This window comes from Vombatus ursinus, unplaced genomic scaffold, assembly GCF_900497805.2.
Source record: "Vombatus ursinus unplaced genomic scaffold, bare-nosed wombat genome assembly UNPS02011431.1, whole genome shotgun sequence".
Taxonomy (NCBI): Eukaryota; Metazoa; Chordata; class Mammalia; order Diprotodontia; family Vombatidae; genus Vombatus; species Vombatus ursinus.
Genome location: NW_020951209.1, coordinates 3486595 through 3503938, shown reverse-complemented (window position 1 = coordinate 3503938; position 17344 = coordinate 3486595). Strand labels below are relative to the sequence as shown.

Genomic DNA, 17344 nt, shown 5'->3' with positions numbered 1-17344 from the left:
TGATGTGTTTTTGCCTTTCTTTTGTATCCTCAGCTCTTCGCATAGTGCCTGGTATAGTTTAATAAATACTTGAACATTGATTGATTGATGTCTTTAGCAGTAATAGGGAAGTTTGGAAGAGAAGACAATGGGTACTGTTTTGTACATGTTGAGCTTGAGATGCCTTTGGATGATGAGGGTCTGGAGTGTAGGAGAAGTACTAGGACTGGATTTATAGATTAGGATCTCATCGTTAAGATAGTAATTGAACCCAGGGGAGCTGATTCAGTCACTAAGTGAGAGAGTATAGAATGAAACAAGAAGAGGGATGAGGTCAGAGGTTTGGGATAAATCCATAGTTACTGGACATGTCATGGGTAATGAAAGGTCAGACAAGTAGGAAGAGGATGAGGAAAGATTGGTGTTATAAAAATAGAGAGGAAAGAGTATGAAGGAGGAGAGAGTGGTCAGTAGTGTCAAATGCTGCAGAGAAGTCAAGAAGAATGAGGATTGAGATGATGCCACAAAATTTGTTCATTAAAAGATCATTGGTAATTTGAAGAGAGCTGTTTCCTTGGAATGATGAGGTTAGAAGCCTGATTGCTGAGCTTGGAAGAGAGTGAAAGGAGAGGAAGTGAAGACACCAAGTGCAAATAGCTTTCTAAGGAGTTTAGCTCCAAATGGGAGGATAAATATAAGGCAATAGTGATTGGGAATCATAGAATCAAGTGAGGTTTTTAAAAAAATATTGGGAAGACATCGGTTTGTTTGTGAGCAAGAGAGCAGGAATCAGTAGATAGGAAAAGATTTGAGACATAATGAGGATGATGGTGGGGAAGATCTTCCAGAGAAGACAGGGACCAAGGAAACATGTGGTGAGATTGGCCTCAATGAGAAGGAACTGGTATAAAGGAAGAAATAGTGTAGTTTAATATGTAGTGTAGTGAGATGATGAGGAAGAGAACTATGAGATGAGGAAGAGGAGAGAAGAGTGCTGTCATGGTGAAGTACATCAGTTTTGTTTTGTTTTTTAATCTAAGAGGGAGGAAAAGAATGCTTTGGGAAGGTTTGCGATAGTCACTGGGGACAGTGTGGTAGACAGTTAGTAAATAGTAAAAAGGATTGCCTTATCTAACTTTAACATAAATTAATCATAGACCTAGTCAGCATGGTTACATAACTTTTTCTAGATCCTTTCAGTAGAGTCAGACAGGATATATATGGTGGGCATAAGCCAGGGTCAGTGTTTAGCAAGGTATGAGTGGCAATAGAAGAGAATAAGGGACTTGAGAGTAGAAAATCATAGAGATGAACTGGCTCACTAAAGGGTGAGTTTAGAAAAGGAGGAAAGTATGTCAAGAACTGGGGTGATGGTGATGGTGATGGCAAAGTGTTGAGAGGTGGGAAGATTGTAGGTGATGGTGAGGCTGAAAAGTCCTTTTAGGAGCTAGGGATAAGGAGGTAGTAGATAGGGAGAAGAGATAAAGTAGATAAGGAGGGACTAAAGATAATCACCCAATCTTTCATTGGTTTGGGGAGAGATAGGAGAATATAATCCAATAAAGGAATTTCAAAGTTCTGTATCACGAAAAGGTAAAGCTTGTGGGGGATGGCAAAATCTAGAGGATGACATTGCCTGTGTTAGATGAGAAACCAGAGAAGTCAGGAGAAGAGCATTCTCAACATAGGTGACAGCCAGCGAAAAGACTTACTTCTGTTTGATCATGGAGATGATTGAAAGCCGCTGGAATTTAGTGAACAGGAGTGGAGGGAAGTAAATGGTCAGACATAAGATCAGTTTGACAGAGGATGGACATGCAGTGGGCAAAGACTTGAGGAGGCTAAACAGAAGACAGTTGTGGTAGTCTAAGTTTGAGGAGGAGTGCCTACCCCAGGGTGATACCCAGTATCAGAGGGGAGAGGGGACAAATCCAAGAAATGTTATGAAGGTAGAATTGATAGGACTTGGCAAATGTGAAATATGGGGAATGAGAGAGTCACCATCTATATTTATCGACTTAGCTGGGTTCCAAATTGGAAATGATGGGTTTGTAAACTTGTATAAATATAGGTTGTTGGACACAAAAGTTCTACCAACATTAGTAGAATTTTATGTGTGCTGTCAAGTTTCTGTAGAGCTTGGAGAACAGGGATTTGCATTTGGATAGATAGAGGATGAGAATGGCAACAGTAATGAGGAGTGGGAATCAATATTTTTGAAAGAACCTTATTTCTGGGCAGCATTTATAGGACAGATCCCTCCTTAGCTTCCATTCACGTAGACATTTCTCTAGAGAGAGACTGCTCAATTCATACAAATTCTAAATTTTTTCCTGGTTTGCCGCTCACTTCCTTGAAAGCTTTCCAAGTTCTCATTCTTTTTTGAAGATTTCATTTCAGTTCAGTGAGTATATATCAAGTACGCACTCATATGGACAAACCTTGTCACAGAGGATCAAGAGTGGCCATTGAGAAGATGAGGGTGAAACCAAAGTACAGAGGTGAAGTGACAAAATCCCAAGTAGCGTGTGAAAATTAATAGAGAGGTACAAAATGCTGTAAGCATTCAGAAGACAAAAAGGCATTTGAGTTGGACCTTGAAGGATGTGTGAGACTTCCAGTAAAGCCGCTATTCCATTGAACGGCATTCAGAGTATAGGAATCTGCTTAAGGGGTGGTTGTAGAATGGCAGCTGTCCACTTTGGCTGAAGCGTGTCCAGATTTAAAGCTTGTATTCAAAGGACCAAGGAGTCCTATCAAGTGGGATAACATGCATTTGCAAACCTTAAAGCACCACATACATACTAGCTGTTATTATATGGGGAACAGATGTTCTTTCCTTAATTAGAAGGGCAGAAGCCTTTCCCGATCTTTTATTTCACTGACTAAGAAATAGCTGTGGGACTCAGTTTTACTATAAAAGTCCATCCGGATAGTCTCTCAAATTCTGTCCAGCTAAATGAGGTTCTCTCTTATCATTCTCTCTGTCCCCTAAAAAATAGACTTGTAGCAATTTTGAATTATCCTAGCCTGCCAAAGATCTATGGTGTGAACTTGTACAACATATAACTGTTGATGCTTTTTCCTCAAAATGAACTGAGAGATCATAAAAGTCTCTGCACCAACTGGTAATGTAGGCCCGGTCCCCTGTTGCTAATAGTAAGAAGGATTGGAAGGAAGGAAACAGGTATTTATTAAGCACTCAGAATGCCAGATACTGTCCTAAGCACTGGGCATACAAATACGAGTAAAAAGAAAGACAGGCCCTACTCTTATGGAGCAAGGCTATATACAAAAGGGAACTGGCCCCTTCACAAAATGGAGGCTCCAGGAGGAACTCGGCCATGGGGGAAGGAGGGTGGGCTTTGCAGATGGATATTCCATGGTGATCGGGCCACAGGGGTGGTAAGATGCTCTAAGGAGTGAAGGTCCTTGGCACTGAGGAAAATACCAGCATGTGACAGGCATGATTTTGAAGTCCAGAAAGTCAGGAAGAGGGGCAAGTGAAGACTCATATGTAAAAATTATATGTGTGTGTTTATATACATATGTATGAATACACACATATATAAATATATTTGTGTATATACACACGCACACACTGTGTGTATGTATATTTGTTTGTGTGTGTGTACAGCTAGCTGGCATACTGGGCCTGGAGTCAGGAAGACTCATCTTTGTGAGTTCAACCCTGGCCTCAGACTTTTACTAGCTATATGACTCTGGGCAAGCCACTTAACCTTGTTTGCCTCAGTTTCCTCATCTGTAAAATGAGCTGCAGAAGGAAATGGCAAACTGCTCCAGTATTTTTGCAAAGAAAACCCCAAATGGGGTCACCAAGAGTCAGACACAACTGAAAAATGGCTGAACAGCAACATAGTATACACATAACACACATACACACACATCTATCTCAAACATAAATCTGGAAATTGCACTGTTAATGGAAGTCCAATCCACCTTTGCTAATAGTATGGAAACATTCTACCCACTCCCTGAAGGGGATTTCCATTTGGTTGTGTGGGTCACTGCAGTGGCTTGGCTGTGGGAGAAACTAATGGGAAGTGGACTTTGTTGTTATTAACTGCCAGGCTTGTTTGCAGTATGTGACTCCCATATTTAAGGAGAAGATTACTCATGAGTATTTTCTTCCACAGAATGTGCAGAACCTCAAATCACCACTTGCCTCCCCACTCCCAGCACACGCTCCTTCCTACATTTCAGCACGCTCTCCCCAGCACTTCATAATTTTACTCTCATTTCCTCTCTTGATCTGGATTCACTTCTGTATCTGCTTCCTCACTGTCACTTTCCAGTGAGTTTGGACCATCTTCTTTCCAGTTTCTAATCTTGTACTTTCCACTTTATTGGTCACTTGCTACCAGGAGCTTCTCTATCTCTACCTTAATTTGAACTTCATATTTCTACAAGAGACATAAATGTAATTATATTCTTCTAGGGAAAGGAGAAGAATTTAAAAAAAAAAAATCAGTGATAACTCAAGTCCCGTGCTGGCCTCCATTAACAAGGACAGTGCTATCGATCCCTTCTTAGCTTTACAGCAATCTTGAATTGTTTTTCTGAGCCAGCCACAGTTCCTTATGACTAGTGATAGGGCTTTTTGGAATAACTAGCCAGAGGTGAAAGTTTGGTTCATGACTATATAGACTACATTTCTCTGTGTAAAGGTAATGCATCCTTATGGGGTCATTTGCATGACCTTGATTTCTTTAGCATCAGATTCTAAAGAGCTCAGCTAACTGTAATGGTGTATTCAATCAGTCTTGATAGCACCTACCACTTTCCCAAATGAGAGAAACTACTTTATTGAAAATTATTGTGAATGGTACAACCTAAGAGTAGGGAAGGGAGAGGAGAACATATCTGTGCATGCGTGTGTGTGTGTGTGTGTGCACACGTGCATTTGTGTATCTACTTAAATCACAGCTGCTCTCTTCTTGTCATTATTCTTTATCAAAATAACTGTTGTGATATAGATAAACAGATAGATAGAGATAAGTATATCTATCTCTCCCTATATAGATATATCTATATCTATCTATATGTCTGTAAAACCAATCTTTACCCCTACTGTGCCAAGGAAATTAAGGAAGGTTTGAAGACACTTTCACAGGGTGGGAAGAAGCCAGCCAGTCCTCCTCAAAGCTGTAGAATTTTGGAACAGAGTAGTGCAGAAGCAATATCCCCATTTGCAAAAGACCTGCTTTTGCCCTCACACTCAGGTCTTTTTCTCTCACCCTCAAGTCTTACCCCAAATCCATTTTTGTATCAGGAATGAACAAGTTATTTCCACCAAAAAATTCCAACATCTGCTAGAATTAGGCAGCTGACCCTAACTCTGCCTTTCATTATCAGAGAGGCTTGGTTGATTTGGGTCAAGAGCCCACTTTGGTCTGCTGTAGTGTGAGGAGGTCTGGTCTAACTATAGATCTTTCACACTCGGTAAAACAGGGTTCTTGGTATACTTTTTTTTTAATGAATAAGTTTGTTTTTTTGTTTTTTTCCTTTGGTGAGGCAATTGGGGTTAAGCGACTTGCCCAGGGTCACACAGCTAGTAAGTGTTATGTGTCTGAGGCTGGATTTGAACTCAGGTCCTCCTGATTCCAAGGCCAGTGCTCTATCCACTGCACCACCTAGCTGCCCCTCTAAAACAGGGTTCTTAAGCTTTCTTGAGTGCCATGAGCTCCTTTGGTCATTTGGTGAAGCCTAAACACCCCTTCTCAGAATCATGTTTTTAAATGCATAAAATAAAATAGTTAGGATTACGAAGAAAAGTAGTTATATTGAAATAAAGTTATGAAAAAAAAATTTTAAAAAAACCCCAAAACCTCAAGTTCACAGATCCCAGGTTGAGAATCTCTCCTCTAAAGAATCCTAGGATATCACCTGATCATCTCTGAGACATTCTTCAGCTTAGTGCCACTTTCAATCTATGTTCCTCAGACCACAACAAAGCTACCTGAGAACAAATCTGAACCACAGGAATAGAACTAAAACTAAACCAGTTTCCTGGACAGGGAAGTGTATGAAGACAAATGATTCTTCGTTTCACTAGTTCCTGTGCTCCCAGACTTGGCATTTGTACCCTAGAGGTAGAAAGGAAAATGTTTCCCATTGTCTGACTCCTTGACATAAACATGGCATAACTATTAAAGAAACTAGACTTTTTCCAGCCAGAGTTAGAGACTGACAGAGAGAGGGAGAGAGGGGAGGGATAGAGTTAGATTTTTCCTTTCCAGTAGCTCTCCAAGACAAAAAATATCTACCTAGAAATGTTTCTCCTTTTTGAAAATCTGTCTGTAAGGTATAGTTTAATACTTGGAGTAAAGTGAAACCTGGATTCAAATTCCACCTCTGGACGTATACTAGGTAATAAATCAACAAACATATATTAATTTAGGCAGTAGAGATAAAAATAGAAAAAAAATCAAACAGTTTCTGTGCTTGAGCAACTTACATTCTATCAGAGGAGACAACATGTGAACATAAAGGTGTAGACAGACACTATATAAAATGAATACAAAGTCTTTTTTTGGGAGGGAAGGAAGGAGACAAGTCACTTACTCTTTTTGAGATTCAATTTCCTCATCTTTAAAATGGGGAAAACGATGCCTATTGTCCCTTCATCACAACTTTGTCTTGATAAGCCGAACAAACGAGGCAGTATGCGTAAGATCCTTTCAAAATATTAAGCGTGGGGTGGGGGGTAGCTAGGTGGCGCAGAGGATAGAGCACCGGCCCTGGATTCAGGAGGACCTGAGTTCAAATTCGGCCTCAGACACATAACACTTACTAGCTGTGTGACCCTGGGCAAGTCACTTAACCCCATTGCCTACTCCCCCCCAAAAAAATGTTAAACATGGTATAAACATCAGTTATTATGATTTCAAGTAATTAAATGAAAGGATCTCATATATGCCTCTTTCTCTCCAATAGGCTTGCAGCCAGTTTACTGGAGCAGGGATGACGTAGCCCAATGGCTCAAGTGGGCTGAAAATGAATTTTCTTTAAGACCAATCGACAGCAACACATTTGAAATGAATGGAAAAGCCCTCCTGCTGCTGACCAAAGAGGATTTTCGGTATAGGTCTCCTCATTCAGGTGAGAGGTTCATGACTTGACAGGGTCACAGTACAAAGAGGATGATGAATCTTGGATTGGTCTTTGCTGCCACACTCATCCATAACAGTGTCCCATAGTAAGTAATGTCATCATTAAACATGAAAAACAATGGTATTTTGCAAAAGGAAGAACCTGGTTCCCTAAAGCAGGAGCAGAGAAAAGGGTAGAGAGCTTATCATCTAGGAAAGATATAAGGTTGAAATCTAAGAATCTAAAGAATTTTATACATTCCTAGCCAGAAGGAAAAGTCAGAATAGAGAAAATTAGATAAAAGTCAACCACAGAGGACTTAGGTTACAGGAAACGCTTCAGTGGCTATGCATTGGGTGCAAATGGCCATGCAAAGGGTCTAGCCAACAAGACTGAACTTTTAAATATTCTTCTTACTTTCTTTTCTTACAACTCAGCGTATTTTCTAAAATTCCAGTCCCTGGAACCTTAATCATATGTAAATCTGACCTGCTGTCCAACATGGTCAGCTCTTGAATAACCAAAAAGATGATATCCTAAGAAGGTTTCACGTACTGAGGGCCTGGATCGTTAAGATAAGCATTCGAGGGCAATGCTAGCTTATGTTGTGTAGTGAAATCATGTTATTTTCTTAGCTAATTTTTCTAGATTATCCAAGACAAAACTTATCTGGAATCCAGACATAATATTCTTATCTTGCATAAGTATTTATGCCCTTAGACAAAAATCAAAGTGGACTGAAGTTATGTTAAAATATAATTTACTACTGGCTGCTTTTCAGAAATGTTAACAAACTAAACATCATCTCAACTAAACCTCTTACCCCAAGAGACAAGATAAGAGTGGGAAGCATGATGTCCCCTGCTTTTCCTAGTTGGCCCAGAGAGTTGGGTATCCAAGCATGGTAAAAGGGAGTTTTCCCAAGATGTACAGATGTTGGCATCTTACCTGGAATGTTCACAACACAGCATGCAAACTTGCAGTGCTAAACACTGTGACTCAAAATATTCAAGCCTTCCTGAATCTCAGAAGTGTAAGAATTATTTTATATAAATGAAGCTAAAAAGAATCCCACATCTAAGCAGTTCCCTTAGCAATCAATCAGTGAGCATTTACTAATCCCCTACAATGTGTCAGGCAGCACTGGAGATACAAAGAACATGAAACAGTCCCTGCCCTTAGGAGGCTTACATTCTATTAGGGGAAACAAGGTATGTCTGGATGTAATCTGTTACTTATAGAATGTAAGCATACATGTAATATGTATAGAATGTGCATATTCTGTCAGAGGAGACAACATGTGTGGATATTAAGCTCAGTCTGGTTTTGGAGGCCGTCTCTTATTTTATAAATGAGGAAACGTAGAGCCAGAGAATTTAGGTGACTTGCCTAATGTCACAGAGATAATTCTTTGTAAGATACTTTCCTAGAATAGAAATGAAAATAATTCTACCTAGTACTTAAGAAATACTTGGAGTAATAGCTACAGAGCTGTTTGGAAAGGGAGTCAATCAAAAGCGTATTTTCAGTGTTCTAGTAAAATTTAAGTAAAGTAACTGATATAAAATGAAACATGTTTGAAAAGGATTTCTGCTGAATTTGACTTAAGACCTAGTGATGCTTTCCTCCCTCTATGATTGGAGGTACTAAAGATGAAGCAGAGTGGGAATCTGATTTTGCCTGGAAATCCCCCTTCCTTCTCTTACTTCCTCCTGAGACTAATCTATACATTCTTCTCCCTCTGCCCTTATCCGTGCCACTTCCTTCTGTTAATGCATCCAACCTGGAAGCAAAGATGAGCAAAAAAATGAAGCCAACTTGACGCTGTTCCCCCAAACCCGAATGTCCCCACTGAATAGTAACATGTTTCTGGAGCATGTGTCGTATGCCTAGCACTTTCCTACATATCCTGGGAGATAGCAGTCCAAGATTAGCAGGTGCTATTGACAAGGGACATAAATAGCCTAGTTGGACAGACAAAACTAACACACCTGAAAGAGTTTGAGAACAGGTGTTAAATTGTCTGACATTGTTTGCTTATGTTTCATTATGGGCAGAACCAGTCCGAGAAGGCTTCGTGGAGGAGATAGGACCTGTTCCAACTCTCAGAAGATGGCAAAGATTTGGTTAGATGTCAGGGAGAAGGAAGGGTACCTCAGATGAAGGAAATAATATGAGCAAAGGCAAAGGAGGCACCGGCACCAAGTATGGGAAGGAATTTGAGGAGATGGGCCTAGTTGATGTAGGAAGTACATTGAAAACCAAAAGGAGAAATCTGTGCATAAGACAGTAGACAGCTATTGCAGATTCTGAAACAAGGGAGTGATTTTTTTGGGTAAGCATGGGAAGACATGAGTATATCAGGGCCAGCTAAAATGTGACCATGCAATGTGTTCCATAATGCCTGGTTTGTACTTGTGATACCCCTTTTTTATAATGTGTGGAAGAATATCTTCTTAGAAGAATATTTTCATAACTGCAAATGCTGTTCTTCCTTTGGGATTAAATTGGCACTGCTACCTAGAAAATGCTTCTTGGAAAAGCCATAAGCTCCTTATGCAAAGGCTCTATTGTCTTTTTACCTAAGAACATTCCTCAAAGCCATTTCCCTTGGCTGTGGTCTGGTTAGTTAAAGATGAAGAAAAATCTGTTAGGATAATGATGGTTTATTTTCCTGCTTTCCTGTGTGACTTTTTGCTTCCGACTATTTTGCTTTATACCCTTAACTATTGAATTTCCAAAAATGACAGTTTCAAAGATAATGCTCATCTCAACTCAAATAGAGTTACAGAAAGTAGTGAATAGTCCTATTAGGTAACATTTCCCCATCCTGAGTAGAGATAAGAAAGATGAGAATTCTGATCCTATAGTTTCCATCCTATCTGGCCAATCACTGCCTGGAATCCTTTAGAACTGGAAACCTGAAGTATCACTGACATGCATCAGAGATGAAACTTTTTCTGTGTAAAAAGGGAAAGCTAATGAGTCACCCTTGGTATTGCAATCCCCATGAACCATCTGGTAACAGCCAGCATCCTCTTCATTCCCCCAACCTGGACTGAGGCTGCCAGCCTCTTTGCTGCTGGGAAAGCTATTGGAGACCCAACTCAAGATGAAGAACCACAGCACCTCCATCTCCAGCCTTCCTGAGACCTCTACTGGTCATGTTGAATATGCTTCAAAAAACATTATTAGGATGCATAGACTGTTTCCTTCTTAGTGCAGGGGCTAATTTAACACCCCCCCCCCCAAATCATTCATTTAGAGAGTAATTAATATTAAATGTAAGAAATAAAATGCAGAGGAGAATCTTGTAATTCCCCTTTTCAGCCATTTCCGTGGACCCTGAAAATAATACTAATTCAATGGCCAGGAATCACACAGGGAAAGAGGCATGGATAGGTAACAATCTGAACCATTGGAGCAAGTATCTACATCAATGAGAGCTTGGATTTATTGATGTATGGATGAAGTAATCTGGCATCAGCATGGATTAAAAGGGGAGAGACTGGTCAGGAAGATATTGCTGTAATGTAGGAATGAGGTAATGGTGATGAAAATTGATTCAATAGTCATTCAATAAGCATTTGTTGAGTGTCACATCACATCAGGCCAGTCAGTAAAACTGGCTTTTTTATCTATGCAGAAATAATAATAATTTCTGTGTTTTGAAATTCCATAATTTAATATTCTATCATTTATGTGACACTTTAAAGTTTTCAAAGCACTTTACAAATATTATCCCATGCTCACAACAACCCTGGGAGATAGGGGCTATTATTATCCCCATTTTATCGGTAAGAAAACTGAGGCAGACAGAGGTTAAGTGATTTGCTTAGGGTTATACAGCTAGTAAGCATCTGAAGCCAGATTTGAACTCACATCTTCCTGATTCCAGGCCCAGCACTCTATTTACTGCATACCTTAAGTTCCCTAAGGTAGCCCTATATGGTATAGAAGAAAGAAGATATCTGGGCTCAACAAGTTATAATTTTATAATGTTAACATGCCACAAACACAAGTAACTTAGAGACTGAAACTGCACATTCATTGACCAAATTGATAAATTACTGCATCATTACAGGGATTCCAGCACCCACATTCCAAAGAAGAATCCATTGAAGTGTTATGGTTTCTTCCCCCTGAAGGATAAATGCCATCCATTTTCTTTTTTTTTTTTTTAAATTGAAATGTTTTGCTTTGATACAATACATACTTCCCATCTAATGCTCAAGCACTTTCTCTAGTCAACTCCTCCCTCCCACACACATACAAAGTATATTCCCCAAAGAGTTTAAGGTAAACTGCCTTATGGAATCATAGAATCTCTAGAGCTGGAAGGAGCCTACAAGTTCTTAGTCCAGCACACCTGACAAATTTGATCTGACTAGGATAGTGCACAGCAGGTAGGGTGTAACTGATTAAAGCACGTCACTGCCCACTTCTGTAGTTCACCAGTTATTAACAGCGAGGAAAGGTCTGTCCTTTAACTTGAACAGTATGGTACCACTCAGACTTTCTAGTTGTCTTGAGTCGTCACATTTTAATGTTGTCCTTACATACATTCTTACAGCCATTGTGTATGTTAGTTTGGTTCTGCTTTTTTCACTCTTTCTTTGCTGCATATAAGTTCTCCCATGTTTCTCTGAATTCTTCATATTTGTCATTACTCATGGCTCAATAATATTGTTACCTTCATGTATCACAGTTTATTATCAATCACTTAACATATGCCTATTATATGTTACATTGCACTAAGATATTAGGGATTCAAAGACACAATGCATTAGTACCTGCCCTCAAGGAGCTTATATTCCATTGGATGAAACATTTACACATAGTAGTTTGTGTGTGTGTGTGTGTACACATATATTTACACACATATGAGATAGAGTGAATACAAGATCATTTTAGGGAGAAGAAGGCACTCACAACTGAGGGGAGTGTTAGTGCCTTCACTAAGGACATTATTGTTGTATCTGGGGAGTCCAAGAAGAGCCTTACTCCTTACTTAGAAGTCGTGCTTGAACTGAAGTTTAAAGAAAGCTGGGGGGAGGGGGGTTAAAAGATAGAGATGAGGAGGGAATGCATTTGGGATATTCGACAATTTCTCCAGTTGGTGGAAAGTCCTAGCTTTTTGTTATTTATAATGTTGCTATGAATATTTTTGTACATATAGGTCTTTTCTTACTGTCATTAACCTCTTTCAAGGTATTGAATCTAATAGTGGATTCTCAGGATCAAAAGCCATAAACAACCTAACTTTTTTTACATAATTAAAATTGTTTTTCATAATGTTTGGACCAGTTTTCAGCTCTAACAGTCGTGAAATAGCATGCTTATCTTTGCAAAGCTTCTCCATCATTGGATTTTCCATCTTTAGCCATTTTTACAAATTCATATTTTATTTGCATTTCTCCAAATTAGTTATTTTGAACAATTTTTCAGATAGTTGTTAACAGACTGCATTTCTTTTTAAAACTGCTTGTCCTTTGACCATTTGTCTACTGCGTAATAGCTCTTAATATGGTAGATTTATGTCAGTTCCCTTTAAATATGAGATATCAGAGTCTATTAACAGTCAAGATTTTTACTGTGAAATTTGTTTTTCCTCCTTCCAATCCTGTTACATCGCTTTTCAAAAATTAACAATATATACCTGAAGTCTGTACTGCTGCAAATAATCTTATCCCTCTCTTCCTCATTCCATTCCCTTACCAGCCTGGACCCAAATCAGTGGATTTTTGTCTTAAAAAAAAAAAATCAGTCCTTTGTATCTGTAGCTTGCTTTATTTGAAGTAATCCAATCCCAATCTCTTTGCTCGACCATAGCCCTCTGAGGTCCTATCTAATACTAAATCTCTAACTCCCCTTTCCTAGCCTCAGCCCCAGATCTACTTTTGGTGATGATATCTTTTTATTGTACATTGTCCTTGCTTAGCCCAAATGAATGTGTTTCTTAAAGCTTACGAAGATCCCGATGCCTCCCTCTCATCCCCCTGCTCACTCTTTGTTGGTATAACCTTTACCTGTTGTATCCTGCTTTAAAAAGTACTAAAGTCACTTAATCACCCTTACTGAGATTAACTCAAAAGTGTACTCTTTTCATTCCCTCCATGATCTTGAGAATTTAGAAGAGAATTCTTAGGGATAATAGCCTTGTCTCTTACTTGCAGCATATGAGCAATGAGTCATTGTACTATTTGGTCTCCTTTTCCTTTATTAAGTAACGGGGGGGGGGGGTGTTATCCACTGAGTTAGCATTTCAAAGACTCTACTTGTCTTCATTTCTCTCAAAAAGAATAACTAGAAATCATTAATTCTGTTGAAAGTACTTTTTTTTTCCATGTACAAGTATGCTCAGCTTTGTATATTAAATTATCCTTTGATGTAAACTATTTTCCTTTGCTTTTTGGTATATTATATTTCATGCTTTCTTTCATTTCTCTTCATCAGTGAGTAATGTGAAGTTCAAATTAGCATTCTTTGATAAGTGAACTGTCTCCTCCTAACAACTTGTTAGACTTTCTTTGACCCAGAAACTCTGAAGCTAAGCGACTATGTTTTTAGGTTAAACCTGAGGTTCCTCTCTGGCAGCTTCTAATCAATTTTATTGATCTGTACTTTGCCCACTAATTCCAATACTCCCAGGCAATTTTCTTTTATGATTTCATGAAACGTAGTGTCCATATTTTTTGTTGCATCATGTTTTTCTAGGAGACCAATGATTCTCAGACTGTCTCTCTGAGCTTTAGCTTCTAGGTGCAGTGGTCTGGTTTGTGGCGATCTCAGTTCTTTGAATTGTTCTAGCTTTTAACTTGCTCTACTATTTCTTGTTACATCTCTGCATTTTTGTGTTTGCTTCTGCTGTTACCTGCTTTATATGAGTTTATGAGTTTCCCTGCTTTATATTTTCCATCTTCTTTTCTAAACTGTGCAATCTCCTCTTTATCTTTTCAAATTCTTCTTTAAGAGTACTACTTTCTTTCCTTATATCTTCTGTCATTTTTTTTTTTTTTGGTGAGGCAATTAGGGTTAAATGACTTGCCCAGGATCACATAGCTAGTAAGTGTCAAGTGTCTGAGGCCAGATTTGAACTCAGTTATTTCTTTTAATGAACTTCTCAACTCCTCTTCTTTTAGTAATTCCATCCTCATTCTTAGGGACTAGGTGTGGTTATAGTAATATTCCCTTCTGGAGATTTCTCCTTACTTTCTTTTACCCAGTGATTACTTCATTGAATTAGGAGTTCTGTTTTGTTTACAAGTTTCTTTCATCTCTGTTGGTTTTTCTATAAAGATTTCTTTTCCCTTCATTTTGTTGTTCTTTTACTTTATTTGGTAAATTTCTTCATGTTTTGACTTGAAGGCTAGCTGGGCTGAGACATAACCATTAATTCAGCTATCTTACTATCGGTGTCATCAGTTTTCATTTTTTAAAAATTAGTTTAATTGATGGTTTTTGGTTTTATTTCAGTTATTTTTGTTCCCACTCTTCTGCCTCTTACAACTGGCTCTCCCTTTTAATAAAATCAGTTGATAATATGACCATTTCTGATATCATCCACAATATTTCACATCCTTAGTCTCCTACCTCTCTACTGAAAGGAGAATCTTACAGTTCTTTTTTCTCCCTGAGTCCAAGATCAACTATTAAAGTTAATTAAGCTTCATCTTAGTTTTCTTTAATTGTTGAAATATTATATAATTCTTCTTATTCTGCTTACTTCATTCTTTCATAGACATTTCCCCATGTTTCTCTAAATTGCTCATACCATTATTTCTTATGGCACAATAACATTCCACGGCATTCATATGCATAATTTATTCAGCTATTCCCCAACTGAGGGGTACCTACTTTGTTTCTCCTATAGGGGAGGCGGTTGCTACCACAAAAAGTGGTGCTATGAATATTTTGACATAAAGGAAGGCTTTCTTCTTTCATCTTCCTTGGGGTATATGTCCAGCAATGCTATCTCTTTGTCAAAGGTTATGAACAGTGAGTGACTTTTCTCACAATGTTCCACATTATTTTCTCATATGGTTAAGAATATCTGTTTTCAACTACTTCAGATTGTAGTAGTGAATAAACTAGAATGTCTAGGAATAAATATCAGATGGCTAGATAATCAACTGGTGGAAGATCTCATTGTTTGAAGACCAATGGAAAATTTTCTTTATAATTACTATAGTAGTAGTAACAATAATAATAATAATAATGAAAGTCTTTATTGTATCACTTGCCAAATATTATCTTATTTGATCTTCACAACAGTCCTGTGAGATAGGTGTTATTATTATTCCCATTTTACAGATGAGGAAACTGAGGCAGACAGTGAATGAGTGGTAGGTGATCACACAGCTAGTAAATGTCTGAGGTCAAATTTGAACTCCAGTATTCCTGACTCTAGGTCATTCATCGTGGCATTTAGCTGCTGACGTATGATATATTCATTATACTTAGAAATCTAAAATTAAATTAGAATCATCCAGAAGAAAAAGTCATTCTTCCTAATATTTAAGATACTAGACAATCATCATGTGTCTAAAGATTTCTATAATAATTTTAGTTAAGAGATAGCCTACTGCTTCTGACAAATCTTGAGTAGTTTGACTAGGAGACTCATAAGTGAAAAAGAACCTACCAAGTTGTATTTGTATTAATGCATGCAGTTACCTGCTGTATAGTTTCTATAGAATGGACTTAGAGATCTATCATCTGAATGAATAAAGAACACATGAATTTATAATGAACTCATTTTCTTGGTGCCCTTGGGTGAAGGATGCCCAGAGTGCCCTTACTCTCCTCCCTTATATCTTTAAACAAGAACCCATACCCATAACTGGTATGAAGTAGAAAAGAAAATATACGTCAAATGTCAGGAGAAATGAGATGAAAAATTAGTATGAATTCTTAAGGAATTCATTTAATAACTTTGAATTTGAATTTCTCCAAGTATAAAATGGTGACAAGTAGCTAATTTCTTTGTAGTTGTCCACTCTAAACCACCCCCCAGAAAAAAGTTTTATTCAAGGCTTGATGGTGTTTTGTTTTGTTTTTGTCACTTTGTTTATCATGTCTTTTTACTTTTGCAACCAGGATGAGTCAGTTTTATAAGATTTATGTGCATCTGTTTATTTCCCTTCTTTTATTTATTCACTGCAAAGAGCTGGTCCAGTGGAAAATGCTCTAGAGTTGTTGTTATTGTCCATTAGTCATGTCAAACTCTTTGTGGCCCCATTTGGGGTTTTCTTAGCATAGATACTGAAGTGGTTTGCCATTTTCCGTCTCCAACTCATTTTACAGGTAAGGAAATCAAGGCAAATAAGATTAAGTGACCTGCCTAGGGTCACACAGTTAGTGTCTGAAGCAGGATTTGAACTCGGGTCCTCCTGATTCCAGGGCCAGCACTCTTTCCGCTGTGCCACCTAGCTGCCCCATGAAACTATTTAGCACTGTGCTATTAAAAGAAGAGGTGACATGTTCATCCATTTTGCAAATAACATGATTCTAAGAGAGTTAGTTAGCACCTTGGATAACAGTCAGAATTCCAAAATATCTCGACAGTGATCTAACAAGATGTGGTTCCATTAGGATAAAAGTAATGTCGTACACAGCTGTGTAAGTACAAGATGGGGTTGGGGGAGGCATGGTTACATTGCAGTTCTGAAAAAAAAAATCTGGGGGTTCTAGTGGTCTCTAAGCTCAGTGGGAGTCAACAAGGTGACGTGACAGCCAGAAAACCTAATGTAGCCCCGTTGGCAAAGTGTCCGAGAATAGGAAGGTGATGGTCCTGCTGTGCTCTGCAATTGTCAGACCTCATTGGGAGGATGGTGCTCAGTTCTGGGCACCACAGTTTGAGAAGGACGTTAATAACCTAAAGGATGTCCACAGGAGGACAAGCGGGATGGTGAAGAGCCTTGCGTCTGCATCATTTGTTGTTGTTGTTCGTCCTTCATTCTCAAAGAGGACCATGACATCAGGGAGGTGACTCCATGACATGCAAGTAAATTGGATTTAGGTGAGGGAGGGCTGTGCAAAGTCACCAGCCTCACTGTCTCCTCTGGAGCCATCTGGGTCCAGTGGCAAGACATCAATCAGGCCATCCTGGAGATGGCCCAGGAGGCAGTGGGAGACCTTGGCCTTTTTAAGCTAAGGTCTTTAAGGTCTCAGTTTGACTGAGGCAGTACCTATTCAGTGATGAAGGTTAGGTAAGAAATGAGTCAGAGAAAGGCCTTTTTAACCTAGTCCA

The 17344-nt window shown here is 38.7% G+C and overlaps 1 protein-coding gene across 2 annotated transcripts in view; it reads left to right on the top strand.

The window, feature by feature from the left end:
• Nucleotides 1-17344, top strand: part of ETV6 (ETS variant 6) — a 335835-nt gene that overhangs the window by 233218 nt on the left and 85273 nt on the right. For both annotated transcript variants that reach the window (XM_027856399.1, XM_027856396.1), the window contains exon 3: nucleotides 6937-7101. In XM_027856399.1, coding sequence (XP_027712200.1) covers nucleotides 6937-7101 — 165 coding nt within the window. The remainder of the gene's footprint in view (nucleotides 1-6936; nucleotides 7102-17344) is intronic.